At 39.1% G+C, this 17,500-nt stretch overlaps 3 protein-coding genes across 4 annotated transcripts in view; 2 read left to right on the forward strand and 1 right to left on the reverse strand.

The window, feature by feature from the left end:
* ints10 (integrator complex subunit 10) overlaps positions 1 to 7,277 on the forward strand; it is a 27,929-nt gene extending 20,652 nt beyond the window's left edge. The window contains exons 14-18 of one of the 2 annotated variants that reach the window (XM_056244233.1): positions 350 to 429; positions 514 to 676; positions 3,533 to 3,626; positions 4,992 to 5,060; positions 7,095 to 7,277. In XM_056244233.1, coding sequence (XP_056100208.1) covers positions 350 to 429; positions 514 to 676; positions 3,533 to 3,626; positions 4,992 to 5,060; positions 7,095 to 7,251 — 563 coding nt within the window. In that variant the 3' untranslated portion in view covers positions 7,252 to 7,277. The remainder of the gene's footprint in view (positions 1 to 349; positions 430 to 513; positions 677 to 3,532; positions 3,627 to 4,991; positions 5,061 to 7,094) is intronic. The other variant, XM_056244234.1, reaches the window with a different exon arrangement.
* Positions 7,278 to 9,426: 2,149 nt separating this feature from the next.
* tlr1 (toll-like receptor 1) lies at positions 9,427 to 11,853 on the reverse strand. Its single transcript, XM_056244232.1, has one exon. It carries the CDS (start codon positions 11,851 to 11,853, stop codon positions 9,469 to 9,471), a length of 2,385 nt encoding a protein of 794 aa, XP_056100207.1. The 3' UTR covers positions 9,427 to 9,468.
* The window catches only part of klb (klotho beta), an 18,823-nt gene continuing 13,107 nt past the window's right edge, over positions 11,785 to 17,500 (forward strand). Inside the window, exons 1-2 of the mRNA XM_056244252.1 lie at positions 11,785 to 11,866; positions 16,863 to 17,500. The exon at positions 16,863 to 17,500 is cut by the window's right edge and continues 228 nt beyond it. Of these exons, the coding sequence (XP_056100227.1) occupies positions 17,042 to 17,500 (459 nt within the window). The 5' untranslated portion in view covers positions 11,785 to 11,866; positions 16,863 to 17,041. The remainder of the gene's footprint in view (positions 11,867 to 16,862) is intronic.

Below are 17,500 nucleotides of genomic sequence, written 5' to 3' on the forward strand. Positions count from 1 at the left end.
CACACACACTCACTCACTCTCTCTCACTCTCTCACTCTCTCTCTCACTCTCTCACTCACTCTCTCACTCACTCACTCACTCTCTCTCTCTCACTCACTCACTCTCTCACTCACTCACTCACTCACTCCCTCACTCACTCCCTCACTCTCTCACTCACTCACTCACTCACTCACTCACTCACTCACTCCCTCACTCACTCCCTCACTCTCTCACTCACTCACTCACTCACTCACTCACTCACTCACTCACTCACTCACTCACTCACTCACTCACTCACTCTCTCACTCTCTCTCTCACTCTCTCACTCACTCTCTCTCTCACTCACTCACTCACTCCTCTCTCTCCACAGGTAATGATCTGAGGCTCGTCCCCTGCACCAGTAAATCCATCCTGCCCTTCTGTCTGCAGCTGATGCTGGCGTGTTTCAAGGTACCAGATCTGCACATCTCACCTCACAGCTCAACATTTGAATCAGATTCGGTTTACGCTTAACGTGTTTTGTCTCTCTTTAAGCTGAGGGCTTTCACAGACAACAGAGATGACCTCGCTCTTGGTCATGTGATCGTTCTCCTGCAACACGATTGGCCACAGGGTGAGAATCTCTTCCTGAAGGCGGTGGATAAGATCTGTCAGCAGGGCAGTTTCCAATACGAGAACTTTTTCAACTATGTCACCAGTATCCTTCATGTTTAAACAATCGTTTTAAAGGGAAAGTTCACACAAAAATGCAAATTAGCCCATGAATTACTCACCCTGAAGTCATCCTAGGTGTATATGACATTCTTCTTTCAGACGAAGACAATCTGAGTTATATTATAAAATGTCCTGGCTCTTCCAAGCTTTATAATGGCAGTGAATTACTTTTTCTTCCTTTGAAACATAAAAGTGCATCTGTCCATCATAAAAGTGCATCTGTCCATCATAAAAGTGCATCTGTCCATCATAAAAGTGCATCTATCCATCATAAAGGTGCATCTGTCCATCATAAAATTGCATCCATCCATCATAAAAGTGCATCTATCTATCATAAAAGTGCATCCATCCATCATAAAAGTGCATCTATCCATCATAAAAGTGCATCTATCCATCATAAAAGTGCATCTATCCATCATAAAAATGCATCCATCCATCATAAAAATGCATCCATCCATCATAAAAGTGCATCTATCCATCATAAAAGTGCATCTGTCCATGATAAAAGTGCATCCATCCATCATAAAAGTGCATCTATCCATCATAAAAGTGCATCTATCCATCATAAAAATGCATCCATCCATCATAAAAGTGCATCTATCCATCATAAAAGTGCATCTGTCCATGATAAAAGTGCATCCATCCATCATAAAAGTGCATCCATCCATCATAAAAGTGCATCTATCCATCATAAAAGTGCATCTGTCCATGATAAAAGTGCATCTATCCATCATAAAAGTGCATCTATCCATCATAAAAGTGCATCTGTCCATGATAAAAGTGCATCCATCCATCATAAAAGTGTATCTATCTATCATAAAAGTGCATCTATCCATCATAAAAGTGCATCTATCCATCATAAAAGTGCATCTATCCATCACAAAAGTGCATCTATCCATCATAAAAGTGCATCTATCCATCATAAAAATGCATCCATCCATCATAAAAGTGCATCTATCCATCATAAAAGTGCATCTGTCCATGATAAAAGTGCATCCATCCATCATAAAAGTGCATCCATCCATCATAAAAGTGCATCTATCCATCATAAAAGTGCATCCATCCATCATAAAAGTGCATCTATCCATCATAAAGGTGCATCTGTCCATCATAAAAGTGCATCTATCTATCATAAAAGTGCATCCATCCATCATAAAAGTGCATCTATCCATCATAAAAGTGCATCTATCCATCATAAAAGTGCATCTATCCATCATAAAAATGCATCCATCCATCATAAAAATGCATCCATCCATCATAAAAGTGCATCTATCCATCATAAAAGTGCATCTGTCCATGATAAAAGTGCATCCATCCATCATAAAAGTGCATCCATCCATCATAAAAGTGCATCTATCCATCATAAAAGTGCATCTATCCATCATAAAAATGCATCCATCCATCATAAAAAAGTGCATCTATCCATCATAAAAGTGCATCTGTCCATCATTAAAGTGCATCCATCCATCATAAAAGTGCATCTGTCCATCATAAAAGTGCATCCATCCATCATAAAAGTGCATCTGTCCATCATAAAAGTGCATCTATCCATCATAAAAGTGCATCTATCATCATAAAAGTGCATCTATCCATCATAAAAGTGCATCTGTCCATCATAAAAGTGCATCCATCCATCATAAAAGTGCATCCATCCATCATAAAAGTGCATCCATCCATCATAAAAGTGCATCTATCCATCATAAAAGTGCATCCATCCATCATAAAAGTGCATCCATCCATCATAAAAGTGCATCCATCCATCATAAAAGTGCATCCATCCATCATAAAAGTGCATCTATCCATGATAAAAGTGCATCCATCCATCATAAAAGTGCATCCATCCATCATAAAAGTGCATCCATCCATCATAAAAGTGCATCTATCCATGATAAAAGTGCATCTGTCCATCATAAAAGTGCATCCATCCATCATAAAAGTGCATCCATCCATCATAAAAGTGCATCTGTCCATCATAAAAGTGCATCTGTCCATCATAAAAGTGCATCCATTCATCATAAAAGTGCATCCATCCATCATAAAAGTGCATCCATCCATCATAAAAGTGCATTTATCCATGATAAAAGTGCATCCATCCATCATAAAAGTGCATTTATCCATGATAAAAGTGCATCCATCCATCATAAAAGTGCATCCATCCATCATAAAAGTGCATCCATCCATCATAAAAGTGCATCTATCCATGATAAAAGTGCATCCATCCATCATAAAAGTGCATCCATCCATCATAAAAGTGCATCTGTCCATCATAAAAGTGCATCTGTCCATTATAAAAGTGCATCCATCCATCATAAAAGTGCATCCATCCATCATAAAAGTGCATCCATCCATCATAAAAGTGCATCTGTCCATCATAAAAGTGCATCTGTCCATTATAAAAGTGCATCTATCCATCATAAAAGTGCATCTATAGACCTTATGCACCAGAGAAACGAGGGCGCCGCCATCTTTAGAATATTGTTTTTGCGGTCGCTCTGTATATTTCTATGGCATCGCTGTCTAGGTGTAATTAGCTGGTGAAGTTGATTTACTTATTGTAGAGCTAACGAAAGTTATCATGAGCATTGTAATGTTTATGATAAGCATTGTAAAGCATATGTCTTAACACCTTGGACCTTGGGAATTTTTTAAACGAGCCGTTCATTCATAACTACGCAAGATCGCTGTGAAAATACAGACCGGATGTCAAAAGACAATGAGCTCAGCGCGGAAAAGGGGCGGGGCTACATAAGGTCTATCCATCATTAAAGTAATAATTCCAGTCATAATTCAGAACGAATGTATTTTCATGAGAATGTTTGTCCTTGACCAGCTTTACTAGATATTGACATGTTAGAAGAGTTCGCTTACCTCCGTACAACAGAAGGTGGGCGTGTCCAGCTGGAGCTGCTGCCCAATCAGGGGATGCTTATCAAGTAAGTCCCGCCCACATCACACACATCAGCCGTTAGAACTGGAAATGATGACCGTGATCATCTGAGGTCTCTCCCTCCTTTCTGCTTCCTCTCTCCTTTTGTTTTGGACATAATGAATCGGCTGCGATTACGATGAACAACCATTAGCGAGTTTTCCTTACCCTGCTTTCTGATTGGCTCGTTATCCTCTCCAGATGCTTTTTGAAGGCATTTGTGATCAGTTTTATGGGCTGTGTCTGATATTGTGTCGCATCGCAAGCTCTGTAATGAAGCTGAGGTCTGTTTAGGGTCGGGAATCGAAATAAAAGACTTAAAAATATAAATCATACAGTATTACTTTCCAATCATGTCCAATTTGAAATGAAGCAAAAGAGAATCCCTTGTGTGAATGATTCAATGACTCGCTCATAAACACTTCACTGGATAAATCAGTGTTTTTTTTTAACCAATCATGTCCGATTTGAAATGAAGCAAGAACTGTACTGTTATGTGGAATAATGTAGCGATTTATCATTACATTTATCATTTATTATTAAAATAGGCTGGAAGAAAAGTGTCCCTCGGTTATTTTAAGCTAATTATTTTTGTAATTTTGTTGGGTGTTTTTGTTGTCTAATTTTTATACGTTGTCTATATTTTTATGAATTCATTTTTAATAATACAATTTTATTTGTTTTTATTTGAGTTTTAGCTAAAAAAAGTAATGTTTTTTACATTTTCATTATTATTTTCAATACAGTAGATCATTAGAAACAAAATATTAGGCGATAATGTCTCACTTTTCGTATAATGGCTTTTCACCACATAAATAATGACATGATCAATAATGAAATATTGATTTAAGGAGAAACTGTTTTAAAACCGTATACGATTTAAAAAAAAGTTTCTTCTCAAATCAATATTTCATTACTGATCATGTCATTATTTATGTATTAAGTGTAAAGTTGCCAGATCGTCGTTCTGGCAAGAAGACGAACACTTCAACACTGTTACCGTAGGCCTACAATAATACTGATGTCCGCCGGTTTGATTTTACTGTAAATAGAGTCGATAACTGAGGCTGCGTTTAATTAAACGAGAGAGAGAGAGAGCGAGAGAGAGAGAGAGAGAGAGAGTGTGTTCATCTGCGGTGGGATACGAGAAACATTAAAGAAGCATTGCTGTTCATTACCGGCCAATAACTGGCCTCGGAATGTTGCGACTGACCAATCAGAACCAAGCATTTCAGAGAGGCGTGTCATATCTCCTGACGAGGCGCTGGTTGGGCTGTGGGAGTGTGAATGTAAGCTGTGGTAGAGCTGGCGGTGCGTTTGAGTTCAGCCCCGTCACTCGAGGTGCTGATGAAATGGTGTTTGCTGTCCGTAGGAACCCTAGCCCCGCCCTGGGGGCGGAGTTAAACACCCTGATGCTTCCAGGGGCTCAGAAGGCTGACAGGTACCCCGCCCCCTTCATCGAAACCCCGCCCCCAAACTCCTCCCAGCCTGCTCATGCGTTTACATTCTCCTTTTCGTTCTTTTCACTGGGTTTTCATTCTGTTCAAGCATTTTCATTTTGCAAGATTGTTCCCGTTCTCATACGGCTCCTTTTCTTTGTGTTTTACTCAAATGGCTGTGAAGTCTTTGAAGAACGTTCTTTTGTTTGTTTGACGACATTGTGTTTGTTGTTTTCATTGAATATCAGCGTTTTACATTTTATGAGTGAATCTCACAGGAAATGTCAAGAAACGTCTGGGTCATATTTCACCCCGAGGATCGAAAGAAATTAATAATGCATAATGAAAAACAATCCATTTGCATCATTTTCCTGACAGAATGTGGAAAAAGTCTGATTCTCATTATTGAAATGCAAAATATATTTTTATATAAATTGATATTTTTATATAAACAAGTGAAATTAGAGCTGCACGATTCTGGATAAATTGAGATCACGATTCTAAGCAACTTAACAAAATAAAAATCTAAAATGTTTAGTTAATCTAAATAAATTATTTTAAAAAATCTGTTTGAAGGAATGATTCAATGACTCAAATATTTCACTTGTTTCAGTACTAGACGAATCCGTGTTTTTTTTAACGAATCTCTTGAGTGAATGATTCAATGACTCACTCAAATATTTCACTTGTTTCAGTACTGGATGAATCCACGTTTTTAAACGAATCTCTTGAGTGAATGATTCAATGACTCACTCATAAATATTTCACCTTTTTTCAGCACTGGACGAATCCTCGTTTTGAACGAATCTCTTGAGTGAATGATTCAATGACTCATAAATATTTCACTTGTTTCAGTACTGGATGAATCTGCGTTTTTGAACGAATCTCTTGAGTAAATGATTCAACGACTCACTCATAAATATTTCACTTGTTTCAGTACTGGACAAATCTGCGTTTTTGAACGAATCTCTTGAGTGAATGATTCAATGACTCACTCATAAATATTTCACTTGTTTCAGTACTGGACGAATCCGCGTTTTTGAACGAATCTCTGGAGTGAATGATTCAATGACTCATAAATATTTCACTTGTTTCAGTACTGGATGAATCCGCGTTTTTGAACGAATCTCCTGAGTGAGTGATTCAATGACTCACTCAAATATTTCACTTGTTTCAGTACTGGATGAATCCGCATTTTTGAACAATTTTCTTGAGTGAATGATTCAATGACTCACATTAATAAATATTTCACTTGTTTCAGTACTGGATGAATCTGCGTTTTTGAACGAATCTCTTGAGTGAATGATTCAACGACTCACTCATAAATATTTCACTTGTTTCAGTACTGGATGAATCCGCGTTTTTGAACGAATCTCCTGAGTGAGTGATTCAATGACTCACTCAAATATTTCACTTGTTTCAGTACTGGATGAATCCGCATTTTTGAACAATTTTCTTGAGTGAATGATTCAATGACTCACTCATAAATATTTCACTTGTTTCAGTACTGGATGAATCTGCGTTTTTGAACGAATCTCTTGAGTGAATGATTCAACGACTCACTCATAAATATTTCACTTGTTTCAGTACTGGACAAATCTGCGTTTTTGAATGAATATCTTGAGTGAATGATTCAATGACTCACTCAAATATTTCACTTGTTTCAGTCCTAGACGAATCCGCGTTTTTATCAAATCTCCTGAGTGAATGATTCAATGACAAATACATCTTTAACAGTCACTTGTCGCCACCTACTGGTGTAACGATGTAATCAATACAATTGTTAGTCGATCTTCAAAAAGAAGTTTTGTTTGGCATGGAATATGAGCCAGACTTTCTTTGTGAGGTTCACCCTTATATGTACTTTCTGCCACAGTATTTGTGTGTGTGTGTGTGTCCAGTGTGTTGTTGGACGAGCTGTGCACAGCTCTTATCGCTCTGAATGTGGAGAAACTGCTGTTTCATTAGTTCTTTCTGTACTTTGAGACCCATATCAGCTGTGTGTGTCTTCACATGCCGTGTGTCTGTTTTCATAGACATCACACCGTAACTCGAGGAATCACCAAAGGCGTGAAAGAGGATTTCCGGCTGGCGATGGAGCGTCAGGTGTCGCGGTGTGGAGAAAACCTGTTCACTGTGCTTCATCGTTTCTGCATTAATGAAAAGATCATCCTCATCCAGTCATTACCCTGAGCGACTCGTGTGTATCAGTTCTGCTTCGTCACTTCACATTCTTATAATGTAAGAGGACATAAGACATCTTTAAAGTCACATCCAGTGTTTTATTTGAGGTATTAACGATAAAAAAGATTCAGCATTTCCATGTTCTCTGTCTGTAAATGGAGATAGTACTGTTAAATTTATGTTTTTTTATATTGCATTGTTGTACAATACTTCATGAACTGTGTTTTGTGCGATATAATGTTTGCTGGCAGCTCATGATAAATAAAACAGTGTTTCTCTAGTTGTATACTGAGATTTTTCATTAATGATCTGCTCTAACCTGTTTCAGGCCATTCATTACTAGACATTCATGTAGTCTTTCCCAAAGGTCCACAATTTAATCTCACGATGTCTTTTGTTTCTTAGGCACTAATCTTTCTAATAGCTTTTAAATCAGTGGCTCTCAAATTTCGGATTTAGGAATCTATAAGCGTCACGCTCGTTTAAAGTCCCCCTGTAGTCAATCATATTATCCCTTAAAACTCATCTTTGATCACCAAAATAATGACATTTAAAATGGGCTTCAAAATATCTTTGAATGTAATTCGACACCCTTGCCTCATTTAGTATTCGCGTTTCTATGAATATGCAAATGAGCCCCGCCTCCACTCACTCCCTCAGCTCAGAGATCCACTGGTTGACGATCACACGTTGATCTGATTGGTTACAAGGTCGTTTGTGACGTCAGAAACACCAGCGATTTCAAACCGTGTTTTTGAGACTGTCTTTGGTTCACTGCAGTTTTAAGCAGAAAATACTCAGCAATGCTGTCGACTTATGAACTTACACATGATTTATATATTAAAAACACCACATATACACATAAACAACATTAAAAGCTGGATTTTCACCACAGGGGGACTTTAACCAATGGATTTGCATGACTTCTCCAGTTGTTTGTGATTCACTGCAAAAGGATTAAAGATACGGATTGGTAAAAAATATTTTGTACTCTAAAATTCCACCTGATCAAATATTTTAGAGCTTGGCATGATCAGTAAAATGTATATTCTTATAAAAAAAAATGCCCATTCATTTTTAAGATTTTATTAATGCACATGACTTTTCTAGTACGTAATGACTATACAGACTAAATTAAAATGCAAAATTGTGATTATGCAAAAATACATATATGCTTTATAAATAAATTTAGCTTTTCATGTTAAATGAAAAAGGACATGAAATATGCCTTAAAATCATGAAATATGAAGTACACCTTGATGCAGATGATATAAAACTAATCAATATATCACAAATTAATTAAATGCATAGTGAAATGTTGCAATAAATACATATATTCCCAAATTTGGCATGAAATGTAACACAAAACGTGACCAGAAATGTCAACATTATATATGAAAATAGAAACAACAACATGAAATTTACGTTAAAAATTAATATTTTCACTTTCACACAAAGTCTAGAGGACGAGGTCTAAATAATTGCTTTGTTTTTGAGTATAGAAATTGAATGCTCATACTTTAAATATTTTTTGCAACATCCAATGGCTTATTTAATAATTCCATTATATATTTATTTAGTTTGTTAAACCACTCCATATACCAGATCTATAAGTCATAGTATCCAGGTAAATGGGTGAACTAAAGTTAGAAACACAGTCAAACCAAAAATAATTGAAAAACCAGATTTAATTTGTGATATTCTTACTAGTGTGTGCAGGACACTGTAGTTCATTTATGTAAGTGAGGAGAGCAAAATAAAGTACACTGTGACATATTACACCCAATAATTCTTCATACCAGTAAAATGTATAAAAATTTGGGAGCAAACATGATTCCTCCACTTTGAGCTGATGATGTTTTGCTGAAGTGTGTTTTCTGTAATTGCTAATGCTCTTTTCACACACACTGAACAACATGAAGCATTGCTTGGTCACTGGTCGAGCTAAACTGGTATTCTCTAATTGTGTAGTTAAGTTTAACATCTGACAGATATTCAACATAATTCATGTGTGAGAGTCTAACAGAAGGACGGACAAAACCAGTCAAAGAGTTCTTGTCATATTTTATTGCCATTTTCTAAACTATAGCGAATAAGCTGTGATAATGTGAGAAATGTTGAAGGGGTCTGAATACATTTAGGTTTGACTGTATCTTGATTTTAGACTATTGTCTTGTTTCTAAATGAATGTCCGCTTGACAATATCAATGAAATTCATTTGTTAGATCACTCTTCTTCTCTCTCCGAGTGAATGGGAAGGTTGGCCTGCAGAGACGCTCTAAGATTTGCCCAAAACAGCTTCTGCTTGGCTCCTTCTTGCGGCCACTCGAGATATGTGCGTCTGGACATCATGGCCTTGAGCTGGTAATACTTTGAGGGAATGAGATATGACGGCAGAGGTTCGAGCAGAATGAGGATAATGCTATCCATCCCTTGCATTACCCGTTGGTGATTGGCGAAGTAAAGCTCGTAGTGGCACCATTCGCTCTGGACGAAGTGAGACGAGAGAACAAACACGCACTTTCTGCTTTGCTCGATGCATCGGAGGATGTTCTGAACGATCGTTTTCCCCGGGATGAAGTCCCGCTCGTGGTGACACACTCGCAACCCACACTCGCCTTCCAGCTTGGGGAGAAATTGAGCTTTGACCCATTCGGCGTTTCGTTGGCTGTACGATACGAACGCATGAAAGTGCAACTCCTTCATATCCTCCGCCTTCTTTCTGGAGGTTATTGCGTGTTTCTTGGCGCTTGTCCATTTCCAAATCATCTTGAGGTACCAGGGCACGTCCAGGCGGTGGCAAAGAAGGCTGACGGCAACTATCAAAGCGATTGTCGGGATTAGAATAGTAATAGCAAGAATCCAGCCGTCGCAGGATATCTCGGGAAGGTAGAAGTCTTTGAGCATTGTGTTGCTTCGGGATTCTGGGTAACTGCATTGATATCCTTCCGGCCAGTGGCCAAGAGTCACGCTATTGGCGTGTGTCGCTCGGTTATTGATAAGAGCCGCGAATTCACGCAAGGCACACGTGCAGATGAAGGGGTTACGGCTCAAGTCGAGATCTTTAAGATGTTGGCAAGTCTTGAGGGAGTCCGGGAACGGCGAATGGAGGGAGTTTGACCTTAACAGGAGCTTGTGGAGGTTTGGGAATGCTTGACATGTGGGAAGGTCGAGCAAGCGGTTATCCGTGAGGTCTAAAACGCTTAAGTTTTCCAACACACGAACATCTGTCGGGACTAAGGTCACTCGGTTATTCCGGAGGTTTAAGATGCGTATGGAATCGGGCAAACACTTGAAGACGCTCTGGTCAAACCCATTGGAGGAGAAGTCCACGTGGACGACGTTGCGAGGCCAAACGCACTTGCCTTGCTCCTGAGAATAGCTAAGCGTGTTCTGACTGAGATCGACGTATTTCAGCGAGATCATGAGATTGATTCTTGAGGTCAGTGGTCCGAGATGTTTCAGGTTGTTGCCTCTTAAAACCAGGTTTTCCAGGTTTGTAAGTGTATCGCATTCCTTGTCCGGACCAATAGAGAAGATTTTTTCCGTAAGAGCGCAATCGGACAAGTCCAACGCCTCGATCTTGCTAACAGTCCAAGGACAGGTCATAAAGATGATTGGCGTTTGGGTGAAACTGACGTTCCTCGCTGGCATGTTTATGAAGAAGTCGTAGAGAATCGTTTGGTCGAAGAGGAATTGGGTTACGGACGCTCGTCTTGCAGAGAAGGAGTCCAGTACGCGGCTTGAGGACACTTGGCTGCCCTTTGCCATGTTCGTCATGGTTAGGTCAGAAAAGGAAAGCCGTTGAATGACAGAAGTAAATATAGTGTTTACACAGCTTGTCAGAACTTCCCATGTGGTTTCAACCGTGGAGATTTCCAGGCTAACGGTGCGTACCGTTCCCCGACGGCGTATCTCCTGGAGAACCTTCATCTCACGGTCCACTTTAGTGAATTCGACCTCTCTAAACGATGCAAGAACATCACCAGCGATTGCAATATCGTGGTTACTGTTGGAAAAGGCGATGATGGCTTTCTCCGCATGCACATCCATTAAACTCCTCTCCTCGTACATCTGGAGTTTGTCGGTATTAATAAAGAGCGTTTTCAAGGTAAGACTAGCAATGTGAGTGAAGTCTTTGTTGCTGATTGATATTGCACTCAGGCCGAGCCATTGCAGGCGTTTCAAGGTAGAAAATTCCTTCCCTAGTGCCATGACGGAAAACATGTTGGATGACAAGTCTAAGAACTGAAGATTTCCCGTGTTAAACAGATACGGTTGATCCGAGAGATTCTGGAGTTTGTTGTGCGACAGGTCCAAGATTTCCAAAGCCGGTGTTGAGTTGAATGTGTCCGCGTGTATGTTTTCCAGCGTATTCCAGGACAGATTGAGGGAATGGAGTCGTGGTGTTGTGCTGAAGTCTTTGCCGCTCAGCATTTGGATGCGGTTAAGCGACAGGTCCAGGTCTTCTGTAGACGGGTTCAGGCCGGGAGGAACCGAGGACAGGTTTTGAGATGAATAATTCACTATGATCCTCTTAATGGCCAGATTGAGAGATGGGTGGAAACACGTGACATACACACACACCAACCACCAGCCCGACGCCGTCATCTTTCTGACACGAGTGAATCTGAGGGAGAAAAATATGTAATTTTCATTTCCTATTTTAAGTCAACCGCATTATTGACTTATCACAGTTTTCACTTTTACTTAAGTCCCTAGCATTAGTTTGCATTGTGGTTATAGTAGCAGTATTTTTAATTTACTGAAAAAAAAGAGTTTTTTTCAATGTAAAATTAGGCTTTTCTGCAGTTTCTGCTACTTTTACTGTGAGACAAATTACATTTAAACGATAGATAGATAGATAGATAGATAGATAGATAGATAGATAGATAGATAGATAGATAGATAGATAGATAGATAGATAGATAGATAGATAGAAAAATAGATAGATAGATAGATAGATAGATAGATAGATAGATAGATAGATAGATAGATAGATAGATAGATAGATAGATAGAAAAATAGATAGATAGATAGATAGATAGATAGATAGATAGATAGATAGATAGATAGATAGATAGATAGATAGATAGATAGATAGATGATATTTCTCTTACCCGTCCGCTGTGGAGGTTAGCTTACACTTGGTTGATCACCATCTTATGAAACTGTTGATCATATTTTAATGATGTTGCTGCACTTCTGCTTTTCCGGCTGTTTCACTTCTCTAAACGGCAGACACTTACCGACAGTCACAGTTATTGACTGACAGATGGAGCTTCATATGGCAGGAATAATTTGAATTTGTAGGCAAGCGTCTTAAAGTTTATCCATCAGAGAAAGCATTCGTGTCACAGTGAGTTTGTTCTAGTGCACGTTCTGTGTTGCATGAAGGCGTTTACATATATGAATGTCAAAAAGTCTTTTTTTTTTTGCAGTACCATATTTGACCAGCAGAGGATTTGTTTGCTTCCTCAGCTGATTTAAAGGGATAGTTCACCCAAAAATAAAAATTCTGTCATTTACTCATACAAGTTCGGAACAACTTGAGGGTGGGCAATTGATGAGAGATATCTCAATATCAGAAAAGATATATAATTCTGCCCAGAGCCTAAAATTAACTCTCGCCTAGTGCTAAATGCAAGTAACCCGAACCTAGGCGCTGTGTTGTGCACACACATCTGAAGCCGATCGCAAACACTAAACTGAGCTCTCTTTCACGTCTTGCACTCGAGCGGACAAATTCACACAAAATGATGTAAAAAAATTGCGAATATCCCAGTAAATATAGTCAGTAATGCCTTAAAGGGCATATTGCAGGTTAGAGGACCCAACGAGTCAATGTATAGAAAAATAATGTAGGAACTAGATTTTCTTTAAAATATTCTTATAAATACGCTACAGAAGCTTCTGGAGTCGTTTTTGTGAGAAAATTTTACTTCCGCGTCTGAAAATGGGCGTGGCGGGCGTGATGTAACGGCGGGAGAGCGGTCGATTCAGACAACAGGAAAACAATGGATCGCAAAGACATTTCGGACGCTGAGGAAGTACTTACATGACGGACCACAGCCATACAATTATGAGCCTGCTATGCTGCCGAGAGAACAGGACAGGCCAGGATTAATGTCAGACAGAACGGTCAGAGACACCATGAGTTGTGGTGTGAGAACCAGTGGAGAACAGGACAGGTGTCTTGGTGAGAGACGTGCTTATAGATATACACGTTCGCTAACGATATACACTGTGCTCACAATATTGTACAGATTATTACCATCGTATATCAGGCCAGCAGACATTAGTATGTTTAGGGTAGATGTATACTATTAAATGTATAAAAACTATACTTGAGTATATTTCTATTGTAAGTTACTAAAAACATACTCAAGTACATTTTTAAAACATATTTTTCATCTGGGTTATAACATAAACAGAAAATTAAAGATTTGAATATTTAATCAACCTAGTAATTTTGTTTTTCAATTACAAGTTGCCTCTATTTAAGGCATGACTACCTATATCACACTATTTGATGCCATTGGTACAGTATACGACGATCAATATTCTTGCTTCGGCATCCCATGTTGAACTCCATCATATCGCCGGGATGATAATCCTCCGATCTGAAGTGAACGCTACACACGATCTGAAGTGAACGCTACACACGATCTGAAGTGAACGCTACACACGATCTGAAGTGAACGCTACACACGATCTGAAGTGAACGCTACACACGATCTGAAGTGAACGCTACACACGATCTGAAGTGAACGCTACACACGATCTGAAGTGAACGCTACATACGATCTGAAGTGAACGCTACATACGATCTGAAGTGAACGCTACACACGATCTGAAGTGAACGCTACATACGATCTGAAGTGAAAGCTACACACGATCTGAAGTGAACGCTACATACGATCTGAAGTGAAAGCTACACACGATCTGAAGTGAACGCTACATACGATCTGAAGTGAACGCTACACACGATCTGAAGTGAACGCTACACACGATCTGAAGTGAACGCTACATACGATCTGAAGTGAAAGCTACACACGACCGCGGTTCTCGAAGCCGATGCGGAAGAGAAATCCCGTCTCTTCACCTGCACACACCGCACCAGGCACGAAAGATTTACAACACCGTCCTTTTTCTTGTTATGGAAACCTGTGGACTCGATGTCCTGACAGGCCGGAGTTTTTGCAACCTCCACAAACACAATAATTTACCATGACGATGATAGATTGAAATACAAAAACTACCGAAAACACACTGACTCACGGCCGCTCTCACTGAACGCCAGCCTACTCTGCACTGAGCCGAGGCTGAGGCTCCCTAGCGTGACGTAAAATGACGCGATGTTGAAAAAAAAGCCGTTTTTACGAGCAGTCCAAGAAACGCTCACTTTATCTACTAAATTAGTGCCCTTATGTCGTTTTAAAACATTTTAAATCCTGCATTACCTTTTCATATGGTATTTTCATACAAGGTTATATATTAATTTAGATTTTTTTTTAACCTGCAATATGCTCTTTAAGTGAAAGTAAACAGTTGAGAAAGTAAACGCATGTGTATCAGCATAAGTGTATTAGATCGGTGCATTCGCTCTTAAAGTGACAGTAGCCTATTTGTCAGACGTCTTTGTTTATTGTGATAAGAAAAAAAAAAAAAAAAAAAAAACTAATATAAATATATTTTAAGAAAGCTGATCATAAGAGAAATCCTCTTTGAACAAACATGAAGCATGCAGTCATGAGGACTGATAATGCTGTGAGGTTCAGTTATATAAAGCACTTTATTTACCTCAGACTCAGCAAATACTGTTAAGTGTTAATTATTCACCAACACCATCCAGCCTGAGTGTGTGTGTGTGTGACTAAGGAACCATAATATTTTATTTGACCGTCTTTTATCAAATGATTTGAAGTATTTTACAGCACGAGGCGACGACGTGCTCCTGACGTTAATTATATGTAATTATGGGAAATAGTTTTTGTGCTCCGTGAACAAATAACTTAACGATTTACTATTTTAACCAATGTTTATTATAACTAGAGCTGTTGTATTGAGTCGGGGTGCTGCAGGAAGTCATCTCTCGACATGTTTTCTGTGTGTGTGTGTTGTTTTCTCTGTTGTTTTCCTTCAGCATCCTGTATTATCAGTCACCTGATCTAATCAAACGCTCCTTTGGGCATCAGAGTGTGTCTCGAAACACAATCACACGCAGGTCGAGGCGTTTCTGCCCTCGTAAAACTAGAGTCACCTGTCCTGAAACTGCCATTGACTTTAATTGAGTTTGATCTTCAACCCTGCGTGTAAAGCGCAGTTTACTGTGGCCTTCAGCGCGCGCTGTTGTTGTTCTGATCGTCTTCCGGTCTGGTGTTGAAGACACGTGACGTAACACAGCTCTTCATATTAAAGCTGTTCTTCATTCAGTGACAGGCTGAAATCAAAGCATTGCTCGTGATGATGGAGAGATTGAGAGTTATTCTTAGCGAACATCTCATGCTCATAACTAGGGGTGTTTTTCAAAGCACATGCACTTTTATGAAAACTAACATATTTCAACCCGAGATTTGGATTATATAATTTATTTTCAAAGGCTTTGCATGATTTTCTTCATCCCTGACCAATATTTTCAATTACATTTTTGATTCTATAATAATATAAAATGATAAACTATAATAATATAAAATAGATAACTAATAATCTAGCTATTTCTATATTTATTGTGTCATTGTTTTCACAAATTATGTCTGTTTCCATCATTACTAACAATTTTACCCTTTAGGCTATAAACTTTAGTCGATGTGTGAAGAAAACGAAGAAAAATAAAGGTAAATATCACTTTTTTTTATTGTTTGATATTTATTTTATAATAAGTCTATGCAAAAGGTGCAAATATTGTTTAATTGCATGCATTTAGGATTCATGATATATAACAAGCTTGCAAGATTGGTCTTTAAAATTAAATTTACACTTTTGAAAATGTTCTTTAGTCTTGGTTAATGAAGAGTTTGAGATGAAATATGGCACGTGATGTGTGAAGAACACGAAGAAAAATAAAGGTAAATATACATTTTTCTTATTGTTTGATATTTACTTTTATTGTGCATACACTCTAAAAAATGCTGGGTTGTTTCAACCCAAATTTGGGTTAAATATGGACAAACCCAAATGTTGGGTTAAAAATGTAATTTAAAATTTTAACCCAACTTCAACTTTCACTTTCAACTGTACATTTTTTAATTACATTTTTAACCCAACATTTGGGTTTGTCCATATTTGACCCAAATTTGGGTTGAAACAACCCAGCATTTTTTAGAGTGTAATTTTTAACCAATCTATAATTTTGTGAAGTTTATGCAAAAGGTGCAAATATTGTTTATTGCTTAATAAACTTGTTTAGTCTTGCTTAATGAAGAGTTTGAGATATGGCTTGTGAAAATGAAAAGTGTGTGTTCAGTGTTTACAGGAACCCATCCGTTTCAGTAAAAGCCAAATGAAATCAACACCAGATAAAACATCCTTCTCTCTCTCTCTCTCTCTCTCTCTCTCTCTCTCTCTCTCTCTCTCTCTCTCTCTCTCTCTCTCTCTCTCTCTCTCTCTCTCTCTCTCAGGCGCTGTAAGTCATGAGAGGATCAGAGTTCATGTTAATCATTGATCCGAGGTCCGTCTTCCTGCACTCCGAGATCTCCGGTGTTTACGCACGGATCTCAATGCGCTTCACCTTCACTCTCCCCAACGATGCTTTTCTTCAGTTCTCCGGCTGCATTCATGCTCCGATAGTTTGCTCAGGATGTTGCGAGTCTCATCCGTGTGTCTCTCTTTAATCCCAGCGCTGGTTTTGTGTGGTGTGGATCATAAAGCGTCCCAGCTGTGGCTCCAGCCCCTGAACCAGACGTTCCTGCAGACGGGAGCGTTTCCCAGCGAGTTTCTCTGGGGCGTCGGGACCTCGGCGTTCCCGACTGAAGGATCCTGGGATGCGGATGGGAAGGGCGAGTCCGTGTGGGATCGTTTCACACATCATCCCCGCACCAGTGATAGTTATCTCCGATGGGAAGAGGATTTGAAGTCAGTTCAGGATTTGGGAGTGAACTTCTACTCCTTTTCTCTCTCCTGGACTCGTCTTTTCCCGAATGGAGACGCGACGGAGAATCCCAACCCGGCCGGAGTGGAGCATTACCGGCGCTTGATCGGCCGGTTAAAGGAGCTCCAGGTTGAGCCGGTGGTGACTCTGTTCCACTGGGATTTTCCG

Source organism: Rhinichthys klamathensis, unplaced genomic scaffold, assembly GCF_029890125.1.
Source record: "Rhinichthys klamathensis goyatoka isolate OS25496 unplaced genomic scaffold, OSU_Roscu_1.1 h1tg000947l_1, whole genome shotgun sequence".
Lineage (NCBI taxonomy): Eukaryota > Metazoa > Chordata > Actinopteri > Cypriniformes > Leuciscidae > Rhinichthys > Rhinichthys klamathensis.

Bases quoted from the DNA above. Each gene is read 5' to 3' on its own strand.
- tlr1 (XM_056244232.1), bottom strand. From the start codon at position 11,853: ATGACGGCGTCGGGCTGGTGGTTGGTGTGTGTGTATGTCACGTGTTTC.